The sequence below is a fragment of the Montipora foliosa genome, chromosome 6 (assembly GCF_036669935.1).
Source record: "Montipora foliosa isolate CH-2021 chromosome 6, ASM3666993v2, whole genome shotgun sequence".
Classification (NCBI taxonomy): domain Eukaryota; kingdom Metazoa; phylum Cnidaria; class Anthozoa; order Scleractinia; family Acroporidae; genus Montipora; species Montipora foliosa.
Genome location: NC_090874.1, coordinates 54,639,597 through 54,652,096, shown reverse-complemented (window position 1 = coordinate 54,652,096; position 12,500 = coordinate 54,639,597). Strand labels below are relative to the sequence as shown.

At 39.4% G+C, this 12,500-nt stretch overlaps 1 protein-coding gene across 1 annotated transcript in view; it reads right to left on the bottom strand.

Annotated features, from left to right (window-relative positions):
- The window catches only part of LOC138007769 (protein mesh-like), a 46,049-nt gene that overhangs the window by 14,077 nt on the left and 19,472 nt on the right, over positions 1-12,500 (bottom strand). The window contains exons 3-11 of the mRNA XM_068854835.1: positions 9,551-9,685; positions 8,652-8,811; positions 7,408-7,656; positions 5,829-6,075; positions 4,642-4,835; positions 3,612-3,738; positions 1,729-1,973; positions 712-923; positions 159-378 (exon numbers count right to left, since the gene is read on the bottom strand). Coding sequence (XP_068710936.1) covers positions 159-378; positions 712-923; positions 1,729-1,973; positions 3,612-3,738; positions 4,642-4,835; positions 5,829-6,075; positions 7,408-7,656; positions 8,652-8,811; positions 9,551-9,685 — 1,789 coding nt within the window. The remainder of the gene's footprint in view (positions 1-158; positions 379-711; positions 924-1,728; positions 1,974-3,611; positions 3,739-4,641; positions 4,836-5,828; positions 6,076-7,407; positions 7,657-8,651; positions 8,812-9,550; positions 9,686-12,500) is intronic.

Genomic DNA, 12,500 nt, shown 5'->3' with positions numbered 1-12,500 from the left:
CACAACGCAAAAGAAATACACGCAGCTGGTGCCCAAGGCGGGAAAGCACTTGCGAGCAAATTACAATTGTTCTAGTTTGCTTTCATCGCTGTGATTGGCCAAGCGTTTGTGGCGCGAGATTTTTTAGCCAATAACAAGGCAGGCAAATTTTAAAATACCTTTAAACTCTACTGGAACGGTGAGAGCGAGCTGAAGCACGGCAGCGTTTTCTACGTAGACAGTAATTCCACAGTCAAAGGCTATAACGAGTCGAAGATGGTCTCCCCGCGAACTGTTCCTTATGGAAACACCTCTTGATTGTAGATCATGATGGAAGTCGATGGCTCTTTGCTTTCCATCGATGAGTAAGACAAATGAATTTGACGTATCCCTGTGAACCTACAAAAACCAAAGTAAGATGATGTTTCAAAAATGATCCGTTACTTCTGTTATTTATTTATTCATTTTATTATTTTTTCAGTTTTTTTCCAAAATTACCGGTAAGATAGTAAAATGAAATATGGTATATGTTATAAGGAAAAAAAAACAATCGTCACCTTAATGCCTTCATCACTTCGAACAGGAAAATATTAGGATTTCGGTCAGTCGAACCACCATTCCATATTTTTGTCTTTTGTCTATCATTCAAGCGAGACTCGCTTCCAGACCCTCACTTCCTTCCTGATAACGAGGTTACGTAACTAAGTAACTAGTCTGATAATCGTTACTCACTTGTATTGTGCTACTGTCTCGCTGCGCCATTGCAAATGCCGTGAAAACCGTAGCAGGTGATTTCACGCCTTGTCCGCCTTTAAGTGGTTGCATTCTCCCTTGAAGAAGGAACTCAGAGTTGCTGACGTGGAGAATCGTATAGTCGCCATAGCCATTGAATGTGTACTCGAAGCTATCGAAAGTAAAGAAATGGGGATCTCCAAACGTAGCACCTGCCGAAATTCAACAAGTTCAGATCAAATCATTTTTCCAAAGAGATGTATCAAGATTTCTGACACATAACATTTAAAAGATTGTTCTTGTTTCCTAAGACAATGACAGGTCTCTGACCAGTGTGGTTGCTGCGTTAGGCGAGAATCCTATGGCTTTCTCTCATCCTTTACAGTACGAGGCACCATTTCCCCTCTTTACCCCGTCGTAACATTTCTTTGAGGCGGTGGAGCGAGAAAGGGATGATAAAACACTGAAAAGACTGAGCGGCGAGTGAGCTGGGGTTTTTTTCACATTCATTTTAGAAATTTAGATATAAAAAATTGGACCGTAACTTACGAAGAATATGAAAAAAGATATTCTTGGATTTCACATGACGTCACGGCAGCCATGTTGGTGTCCCGATCCAATCCTCCGGGATTTGAACGCTATTATTATTATTATTTTTTTGCTTTCGTTGCAAAACATGGCTGTTGAGAGAGAAACTGAAGAATTTTATATCTTTTGGACACAAAACCGTGCTGGAAAGCGAACAGTGAAGTCAAGTGGGACCAGGGGGGGGGGGGGGGTGTTCACACTGTGTCAAAGAGAGGGTACTCATCAGATTGTGGCGTTTTCGCCACCTGAATATAATATTGTAGGATTTTTGCTTTAAAAAAGGCTTACAAAGCGGGGACACGGGCACCCCAGGACCCTCCCCCCCCCCCCCCCCTCTAGCTACGCCCTTCAGTGGGCCGTCTCGCTAAATTGACCAATCTTAGCGCGCGTAGTAAGTGGCAGATAATAAAATCATGAAACAAAATTTACCTATGCTAGGAGGAAGATATCTTGTATCGTTGGAGAGTATTCCCAGAGTTTGGTAAGCGGAACAGTCACCGGCATCGGCAAACACGCAGCATTCCAAGTAAGGGGCAACGGTTTTCCTGAACTCGGTGAACGCTGAAGTGAATGTTTGATGAGATTTAGTTCTATTTGTGACAGCACAGGGTGGACCTCGAGTCAACTCTCCATCTTTGTCATAACAACATTGAGCTCGCCTTGACTTGTCAGTGCTACCAGAGACAATCACAAAGACAACGGTTATATGATGATCTCCAGCACTCGGCAAATTTAAAGTCCCCTTTGACTTACGGCCGTTTCTGCTTACGAGACCTCATACACCATATATGGTGTATAAGCCGTTTTTAAGACATGGCACTACCAAGCCGGCCCCAACACCGGGAACTCCATGCCCTATACTTTACATTGTTTTGCCTATTTTTGTCTTCGTTTGACAATAACTTTATTCTGATTGGCCATCCTAAACAGTGCGCGCAGAGATGAAGAACTCGTGCCGTTGCAAAAATAGAAAGATACGCGCAAAGGTTGATGGGAGAGGCATGCTCCTACTCATGGGATTCTGCATGTAATGATTAATTATACTAGGCCAATGATTGGTTGAAAAGGTACGGTTTCGCGGGAAAATTGATCAAACATGAAAAAGATCTATCATTGCGCTCATCATTGTAAAGGGAAAACGCTGGACTGAAATTTGCATTTTGCTTAAAATCAATGGAACTTCAGAATTTGAAATTACCTCATTTATTTTCTCTCCTATTAGCTACAGATATCGAGCAACTTCTCAAAGAAAGACAATTTAGAATAAGAGAATTTTTTCATCTTTTTATAACCAGATATGTCAAGAAATGCAAGCATGCAGTAACAATAGAGCAAGGTTGGTTGTATGGCCGGGGCTAGTGTATTTTTCCTGTCAAATATTTCGTCAGGCACGGCCTGACTTCTCCATGCAGGGAGTAAGTTGTTTTACCGTTACAATTCAAAATTCAAGCTGTAAAGAGAAAACAAATGCAACGGATATGACACATAGAGCGGTTTACAATAGACCAATTTCGATATATTAAAATTCAGTCCTAAACAAAAGACATCATCTCGAGGCTCTGGGGAATAAATAGAAGGATTTGTATGAATTTATTCCCCAGAGCCTCGAGATGATGCCTTTTGTTTTGGACTGAATCTTAATATATCGAAAGTGGTCTATTGAGTGTCGAAAGTAATTAGCGAATTGCTTTGGTTTTGCATTTACTTCACTCAGTGATTGGTTGAATGTTCAACCAATCAGAAGTGAAACTAAAACCAATCGTTTCTTGCGCGAGCACATTTTCCCGCGCTTTGTGTCGGCTATGTGTCATTATTACTTTGAATTTTGATTTGTTTACTGGATTGTCTCCGTCCTTTTTGATTGGCCAAAGTAATTACTTTGGTTTTGGTTTTACGACACTGACTCGATTGAAACTCGCTCTATAAGATTACAGAAAGACGTCATGTTAGATGCACGCGAATTTCAATAAGCGTCACGAAATGTCCTCTAACTTTTCTCCCCAAATTCAACATCGCTCGTGTCTCGGAATTACAGACACAAAGTGTCCCCCAAACGCTGTTCCTCAAATATTGATAAACAGCTGCATTTACACTAAGCTAAAAATAACGTTACCCTTTACCCTTATTCTTATTGTTGCAAATTGGTATCAAAATATTCAGGCAAACACAATCAGCTAAATCTCTCTATTGGTTCCAGCAGTCTGTGAAATCGCGGGAACAAACATTTTGAAGAGAATTTGCACGCTCTTGGACATTGGATTCTGTCTTAAGATCGACTACAAAATTTAGTACCACGCCTACTCTGCTTTTACCTTTGAAATTTAGTAACATAGCAGCTGTGTCCACCCCGGTTATGAAAGAGGTCGCAGCCTGTAAAACGTCCCTCATCTGCCAATAACTGTCTTCGTGTTTTTGGACAAAAAGAAATGGAGCTAAAACCTATAATTAGAAAAAAGAAGGATAAGGTCAAGTTCGTTTAGCTTTATATAGAAAATGGCAAGTTAAATGCAAGTTAAGTAGACCCTGCATGGGGAAAAAGAAAATTCGCTAAAATTTGGTGGAAATAACCCTTAGAGATTTATACTGCTTTACAATGTGAATTCTTGTAATTATGATGTATAGGGTCTCCTTTAATTGATTAAAAACAAAAACAAAACAAAAAACAAAAACATAAGAACGTTACTTTTGGGCACAACATGTAAAGGAAAGAAAAGGAAAGATTCGCTCTGACGAAGGGCTAACGCTCGAAACATCAGCGTTTAGAATCTCTGTACGGTGGCCAATTTAAATTATCAACTCCGTTGATAAAACCAAATTTTAGTATACTACTTCCCCACCGACGCAGCACCACATTTTGTTTAGAAACTACCCCCTTCATTCACTTTATAAAAGCGCTGGAGCACTAATTGGGGACACTGTAAAGTGAAATGAACAATGAAAGTAAATCAAGTCAAATGTTGGTTTTTGAGGAGAGGGAAAACCGGAGTATTCGGAGAAAACCTCTCGGTGCAGAGTAGAGAACCAACAACTCAACCCACATATGACGCCGCGTCGAGGAATCGAACCCGGGCCACATGCACCACTGCGCCATCCCTGTACCCCTGTACTTTGTAAAATGAGAAACAAAGACTGGTTCTTGTGCAAAAAGAACGAGCTAGTTAGAGGCGAGATAATGCAACAAAATCTACCTGCAAATGAAAAAGGGAAAACTTGAGTGTTTTTAATGAAATTATCCCTGAAACATTTATCAGAAAAACTCAAGTGTGGACATGTCGACTACAACAGTAGATATCTAAGCAACTGACTCATATTTCTTTATCTAAAAAATTAATCAATACTCGCCTTTGGTCTGAGATGTATCGAGCGACTGTAATCTTTTCCACTGTAAACAGCTTTCATGTGCCAAGAATTTATTTGTGAACAGAAAAAGATCGCTCCATATCCAATGCTTTTCTGCGTATTTTTTGTATCCTTCCCCTACTATGCTTTGTACACGAATTATCTGCAACTGGTTCTTGCCAAGTGTGCCGTTCTGGCTGCCTCCATAAAATGAGAATAAAGTAAAATAAGAGACCGAAATATATTTGAAAAATAAAAAAGAGAATAAGAGATAAGAGAGCAAAGGCCCATATTGGGCCCTATTCCGATGAAAATTGTTTGAAAACTATCGTTAGCACTTTGTCATTGAGCGTGGATATTTCAAGTCAGAACGAGACTTGCCTCCTCCTCCTCAGGCGCTTCGTTTTGCATTTTGTTCGCTAACAAGGGGGAGCGAGAGGCTGGTGACGAGCGCGAACCCCGAGGAGCCACGGGAAGGAGATAGAAGAGAGACGAAGCGCCGACTCGCTAGCATTTTTCTTCCCGCCCTTCCTTGAGCACAATTTTACTTCGTGAGAAAGACGTCTGGAAACGAGACCTTATTGGTCAGTCAAAGGCCCACAGTTGTTTTTGTTATGGAAATTCGCATTGCTTATCACAGCGATCTGATTGGATGAATTTCAACATTGGCTGGAATTTCATATAAGAAAAGTGTTCCTCGGCACGCAATGTCTGTCGGGTGAACGTGGGTCTTTAAATTAACGAAGTATCAAAGTGGACTGCGTGGTCATAGCAACAAGAGATAAAAATAAGCATGACAGCAGGGTCACATTCTAAAAATAAAATCAAAAAATAAAAATAATTATCATGAGGAACAGAGACATCCCCTACCCAATATTCTCTTGCTATTGGGAAAATAAAATCTTGCATGAAGACAAACTTTCACTTACTTGAATACCTACTTATAGATTATCTTCTTGTGAGAGTGTCAATAAATAATGAAAATGGCGACCGCAGAGTGACGCTTGTATAGATAATAATGATGATGATATAAGCTCTTTTTCAATGAAATAAATGCATTTATTTGAAGTGCGAGTTATAGACGAAAGAGACATTGTCAAGTGTTCCTCGTACTTATGCTCAGAATCGAACGCAGCGCTATGATTAGGAATGTTACTGTCGATGGTTACAGTTATTTAGTAACAACTGACCTATCATAAGCGAGGTGTGGTAGATCAAACTCAGCTTTGCCTGTGTTTTCTTGTTCCTTGACGACACTAATATTACTGTGAGGCTGAACAATATCGAATTGGTTAATAACCAGGTTAATGATCTGTACTGTCACCGGTTGGTCAGCCAGCTCCGTGGGATCCCAAGTGATTTTAACTCGGCTACCTGCTGTCCACGCTGTGGGATACTCCCTCAGTTTAACAAAGGATTTGGTCAAGTTAACGGGATCTAAAATTTGAGGAAAAAAGAAAAAAATGCATTGATTAAGATATTTTTGTATTTACAGCCGGCTTAAAAAAGGCCGATTAAAATGTTTAAATAGGTAAATATATTTCATTTGGATCGATTAAACCTCATCAGTTACGATGAATAATGATTACGCAAAGAATCTGATCCTATTTATTACGTGAGATGCCTGTGGTCGACCACGTTTAAAAATGGCTTGAGCGTTAGCGTAGTCAGATATGGAAATTAGCCACGTGTTTGTTTTGTTCCTAAGTGGTCTGAAACACTACAAGAAATGAGTAAGCTTATTCAAAGTCACTGTCTCTGCCTGTTTTTATAAAGATTGTCTCATAGCCGCAAATACTCTTTTCGTTGCTGTTGTTGTTTTTGCAAGAAGACTTTAACGGTTAATTTGTTCGTTTCTAAGATGAGTGTAGACTGTTTTCCCTCACGTGGTCAGTTACCTTGTTTTTCCCCCGAAACAAATTAAGGAAAAATTTTGCATGATAATAGCGCTCAATTCCCTGAGGATTAGTTGGGTACACCAACATGGCAACCGTGACGTCACGTGAAAACACTCTATATGAGAACTCATTTGTAGCTCCCGAAGTAAGCCCGTAAAGTCTTGGCGTTCCTGAAGGGCACGCAAGATTCTTTATTAGGGCGAGGGTGCTGGCGTTTGGGGTTAGTTTAAAATCAAGACAGCTATTTCAGTCCCTTTTATCTCAGGCTCAAGCGGCGCTTTTTTAAGTCAACCGTGTTTTGTCACGCAATCGAGAGAGCTTGGGTAATGGGGAAAGATGAGAGAGATTTATTTTTCATCCTCAGCCTTCCTCGGACGTTTCCCTCGATTGCGGTACAAAACACAGTTGACGCGGCTCGAGTGAAAAGAGGGACCTTAATTAAGATCTACGACGGCTACGTCAAGGAAAACATCTCCTCAAAATACTAGTTAGCACTATTTTAAGTCTTTCGCGATCATTCCATCTCTTTCACGTCGTACAATGTGGGCGAATTTTTCTAAAAATAAGTTGGTATTAAAGAGCGGTTTCAGAGAACAAATAGAGAATGAAAGGTTCGCATTTGTATGCTCACCTGGTAAAGCCGTTAAAACTCAAATTTTGGGATTCCAAGTCGTTGTCATGGAGATAACAGCCAACACGTGAACTAAAACGCAGCAGCTCTTGCAGCACGAGTATTTTCCTCTTTTAACCAATGATATTTTTGTTTTGTGGCATTGGGTGCGTTAGGGTGCACGTGGTCGTCGTTGTTAATTTCTTAAATTCCCGATTGCTGGTTTGTGAAGCAGAAATCTGTAAGTCATGAAGCACTCACCTAAGTTGAGAACTTTCGTCAAATACAAGTCCCGTTCACTGGAATAAAAAGAAATCTCAGTCTCCTTTTTGATGGCCATGAAAGGCACGGAACACACTGCTTTTGAGTCAGTCAACTTATGTGCTTTTATTATTCCGGCTTCGCCAAAATCACAGAGAAAATCGGAATCAGGACGGTAACACAACCCGCTTACGAAAACGTTTGTTCCACTTTGGAGCGATTTAGCTGATGGATAGAAGGATATGCTCCCTACGAAAAAATAAGAGAAAACGATTAATTTCTAAGTTTTAAAGTAGACAAAGAAAACAATAAAGAAAAAAGTATATAGACAAGACAAGTGGCGGTTCTAAGCAACGCACACAAAATCCGAAATTCTATCCTAGGTAAGCACAATACTAGAGAAATATCAGCTTCGACATTAACATCAGCTTACCACCAGTATTTGAGGATTAGGATGAACATATGCATTTCCCATTTTACTTAACAATATTTGCTAGTTCCAGGTCTAAGGGCAGAAATAACTACACGGCCATATGCATGGGCACTGGTGCTGTTATCTATCAGTGTTCGGCTTGTCTGTTCTCCACTCTCTCCATCAATTTTTCCAGACTGCGGAGATGGGATCTTTAAACTTGTCCAAAGAATATCTTGGGATGATACTTTTACCAAACCCGTCATTTCTGTTCAACGTAGACCCCTCATGATGAGTAGTTCCTCTTCATCAGCATCCATCAACTGTCAATATTTCAACAACAGCATCGACTCGGCAGCCATCTTGCTGTCGTCAGATAACGCCTACCGCGCGGTTTTGGTGACCAAATGGAACTAATTTTTTCGGAAATTTGACATAAAATTAAATTCTCGAATTTCCTTTCCAAACGGAAAGCGCCTGCTCACTTAAATTGGAATTTCCACTTGTTTGCTCCCAGTGATAATCTTAAAGGTCCACGTTGAATACTTCACCTGACAGACATTGCGTGCCTTGGGAACAATTTTCATATATGAACAATTACATGAACTTGAAATGTAGCCAAAGTTGAAATTCATCCAATCAGATCGCTGCGATAAGCAATGCGAGTTTCCATAACAAAAGCAAATGGTCGAAAAACGTGTTGGTTGAACGTGGGCCTTTAAAACAGCACGCAGCCGAACATAAAAACCCGGTGAGTTCTCGTTTTCGTGAGGCAAAATTAAAACTGAAAGATTTTAAAAAGGTTCTGTGAAATCAAAAGCTACCAACGAACCTTTACTGTCACATATCTCGTCATTTATCCTCTGTACGCCATCTACCCTGAAGAAAAATACACCTCGCTGACCGCAGTTAGTTTTTGTAGCCAGAGTCAAAACATCGCTTGTTCCGGAAACATTTATTTCATAGGATGAATCTCCGTAGCTAAAACCAACCTATTATAGAAAGAATAAACGAACAGTACGGTGTCAATTGCCCAGGTGTAGTGGCAAACGTTTATCAGAAGAAACCCGCGTGGTGAAATCCTACACGTTATTTTATAACGACGATGGCAACCGCGACGCTACGAAACACACTGTGCAATGAGTAAAAGAAGTGTGCTGCACGTTTAAAAAAAAAAAAAAAATTCGTGCCGCACGTGAGGCATGCATTTTGAGCTTCAGGCCTTTTCTACCGATTGAAAATTCGTGCATTTAGGGGTTCCATTCACACGAAATCACGCTAAACGTACGAAAATTTAGCCGCGTCGCCGTTTAAAAATTTGAACACCTAAACAGGGGATGTTTCTTTTAGCCGGTACAGTCGAAAACTTAACCGGCGCACTGTGAATACCCTGACCGTCTAAATTTTTGCATAGCAAAGGCGTGATTGCATGTATGCGTAGTAACTCAGCTACTATCGTTAGCCTTTCTCTTCCTTGACGCCATTTTGGATTTCGTAAAGGAGCGCTCTGCGCATGAACAAATGGTAAAACCACTGACAAAGGTTAAACTTTAATCCGGTTCGTCTGTTCCGTGTGAACAGAGCGAAAATATTGCACGGTTCCGTGTGAACAAAATGGCCGGTCAAATTTTTCAACCGGTAGAAATTTTACCCGGTACCATGAGAATTTTATATGTTGATTGATTTGTTTGCCACCCACAATTGCAGCTTCGGAAATACCAGTTTCTCTACCTTTGCTTGATTTCCTCCCAAACCACCTTGATTTCCTCCATTTAGGCTACCAGTTGTCCATGAAAGTTTGTCGTACAGATATCCCACAAATGTCATGTATCCATCGCTTGCTATCACGACTTGAAACGTGTTTTTCTAGGAATGCAAAAAACACTTATCTGACGAAATTCAGCACTGACATGTTTAAAGCGTGAGACTTCAGAAATGACAATGGTAGCGAAAACGCTGCAAAAATGACATGATATAGTGGACAAAAACAAAAGCCTTGCACGCTCTGCAATCGCATTTGAATCCACCAAACTTAAATCAAGGAAAGCACATATCGATGGTCTAAAGGCGCCCACAAACGAAGAAAAAGCAACTGTTTCCTCGTTTGCGCGCCGAGGAAACATTTCGCGAAAGAATGTTTCCGCAACAATGTTTCCTCGTCTTGCGGGCGCCTTAATTCCGAGTTCATGTCTGCCTCCTCTTCAAAGCGAGTCATTCATATTTAAAGTAGAACTAATTATCATCACAAAAAACTTCGCACTTAGACTCGCTTTAAAGATGAGACAGACATGAGCTCGGAAATGGCCTACGTATTAGTCACCCTTACCTTACGCATGCGCTCAGCCATATCACTGTACAATGGTTTAAGACAAGCAGACTTTAGATCTACGACGCGATCGTCCACGAGAACGCTACCAAACACTAATGTTATTGGTTCAAAGAGCGAAAAATCGTAGTGCACGTGCACGTGCACGTGCAGCACATATTTTAGCACGTGTTTTTGCGGCATACTAACCACGCGAAATCACCCAATTTGAGACTTTGACCACAACGTGAGCATGAAAATGTGAACATTTCAGAATCTCTATTTACGCTGAAACCGCTCGCACCACTTTACTTTAAAGATTCTTTGCCTACATTGTACGACGCGAACGAGATGAAATAATCGCGAAAAACTTACGATACACTGTTATTTTCAAGGAGCAGATTTAACTCCAAAAAGGGAGTTAAAAAAAAAGGTACAAAACCACTCCATTTTTGGAGTAAAATTCACTCCGGTAATGCTTACTCCGTTTTTGGAGTAAAATGTACTCCTATATCTTTTACTCTTTTGTTGGGGTAAAAATTTACTCCAGTATTGTTTACCCCTCCTGTGGTGTAAAATTCACTCCAATACAAGAGGAAATTTTATCCTTCTATTGGAGTGAATTGAATTCTTTAAATGGAGTTCAATTTACCCTTGACAGAGTTAAATTAACTCCAAAACTGGGGTGAGACAAAAAGGTACAAACCACTCCTTTTCAAGAGTAAAATTTACCCTCTTAAACTTTACTCCCCTTGTCAGAGTAATATTTACTCTTTCTACAGAACACATTCACCCTCACTAGATCTACTGTACCTTCATTTATAGTCAGATTTCTCATAAAACCATGAAAAGTTCATTTTTTTTAAATATTATGTAAAGAAAAGACCAGGTTTACAATGAAGCATCTAATACTGTTAATTTTAATCATAAGATTGCAAAGAATGCACATGGATATGCATGATAAATACAATCTGTATACACATACAAATACATCACAAAAATCAAAGCTATCTTTATTCTAATTATTCGGGCAATAATAAAATGGCAATCAGCTGAATGTCTTCTTGCCTTAAACAAAGATAAATTGAGTGGTTTGTGTTTTGATTACAGACTATAACAATGAATGGCTGCAAAATAACTTCAATTACAAAAACTAAAGCATACAACATACTTGGATAAATGTGACTCAGTATAAATAAATGGGTTTTATGTACATGTAATACAAGTCAGTTCTTACAGAAAGAAGTCAAACGTAAAAAAAATGGAACATGCCTTAGGATAACTGATGCAAAAATTTTGCCATCGTTGACCTTTACCAATGTGTTCTTTTTTTCTCCAACAGAATTGTTTTCAAAAAGAAAAAAAAAAAACACAGAACTTAGGATGATAATTTACATTAAGAAAAAACTAAAAACTTTTTGTTTCCAAAAAGAAGAAAAAAACCCCTGAGATTAAGCTGATAATTAAGTATGCTCCCAGCAAAACAATTACAGCAAATGCAAGTTTTAACAAAACCTTGCTTTCTGCCACAAGGTAAATGTCTCTAGTTCAATTAGTGTGCCAGTCTAGTAACAATCCTTGCAAATGTTGTTTTTAGAACCTCTCCATTGATTGACTCATCATCCTTAAAAGTAATTAAAGAGAATAATGATTAGTATCACCCCTTCCAAAATTAAGATCATTCGACAATATTCTAACAAAATAGGAAGAGAGCACAAATCTAATACATCCCTAATCCTGAGAAACAAAAGACACCAGCCACCAATTTTGGTGTACCAAATAAATGGAACAACATGTAATACCGGTACTTGCATGAGATTATATCTGTAACATTGTTCTTAATTCATTGAGTAACTCAGTTAACTATCAAATTAATTTTGTCATAATGATAAAAGTACACATATAGTGGTGGAACTCATGGAACAAATCTTGAAAATATATTGCCAGATGCTTTCTTTGTCTTCAACACTTTTCCAAAAAAAATTATGTGTGATGAGGTATTTAGAATTATCTCATTTAACAGTATTTCAAATTTTAAACTGAAAGCAGATATTGGGTGAAACAATGGATAAATGAAACTGCAGCATCATCTTCCGCTAATCGCTAGGCATTACTAACTACTTAATAACCGAGAGTGAGGTCGTTACGGGAAAATCTCAAACTGAGGCCTTACCGTATTGACCGAGCGATAGCGAGGTCAATACGGTAGGCCGAGGTTTGAGATTTTCCCGTAACGACCGAACGGTCGAGGTTATTAAGTTGTTTATTATATGGCACCAGCAAGAAAAATAAAGCCAACAAGCTAAAGCTGGCGCAGCGGAAGTGATCATTACATCCGGTGATGCGCACGCTTCACTGTTCATTCATCGTTTCAAA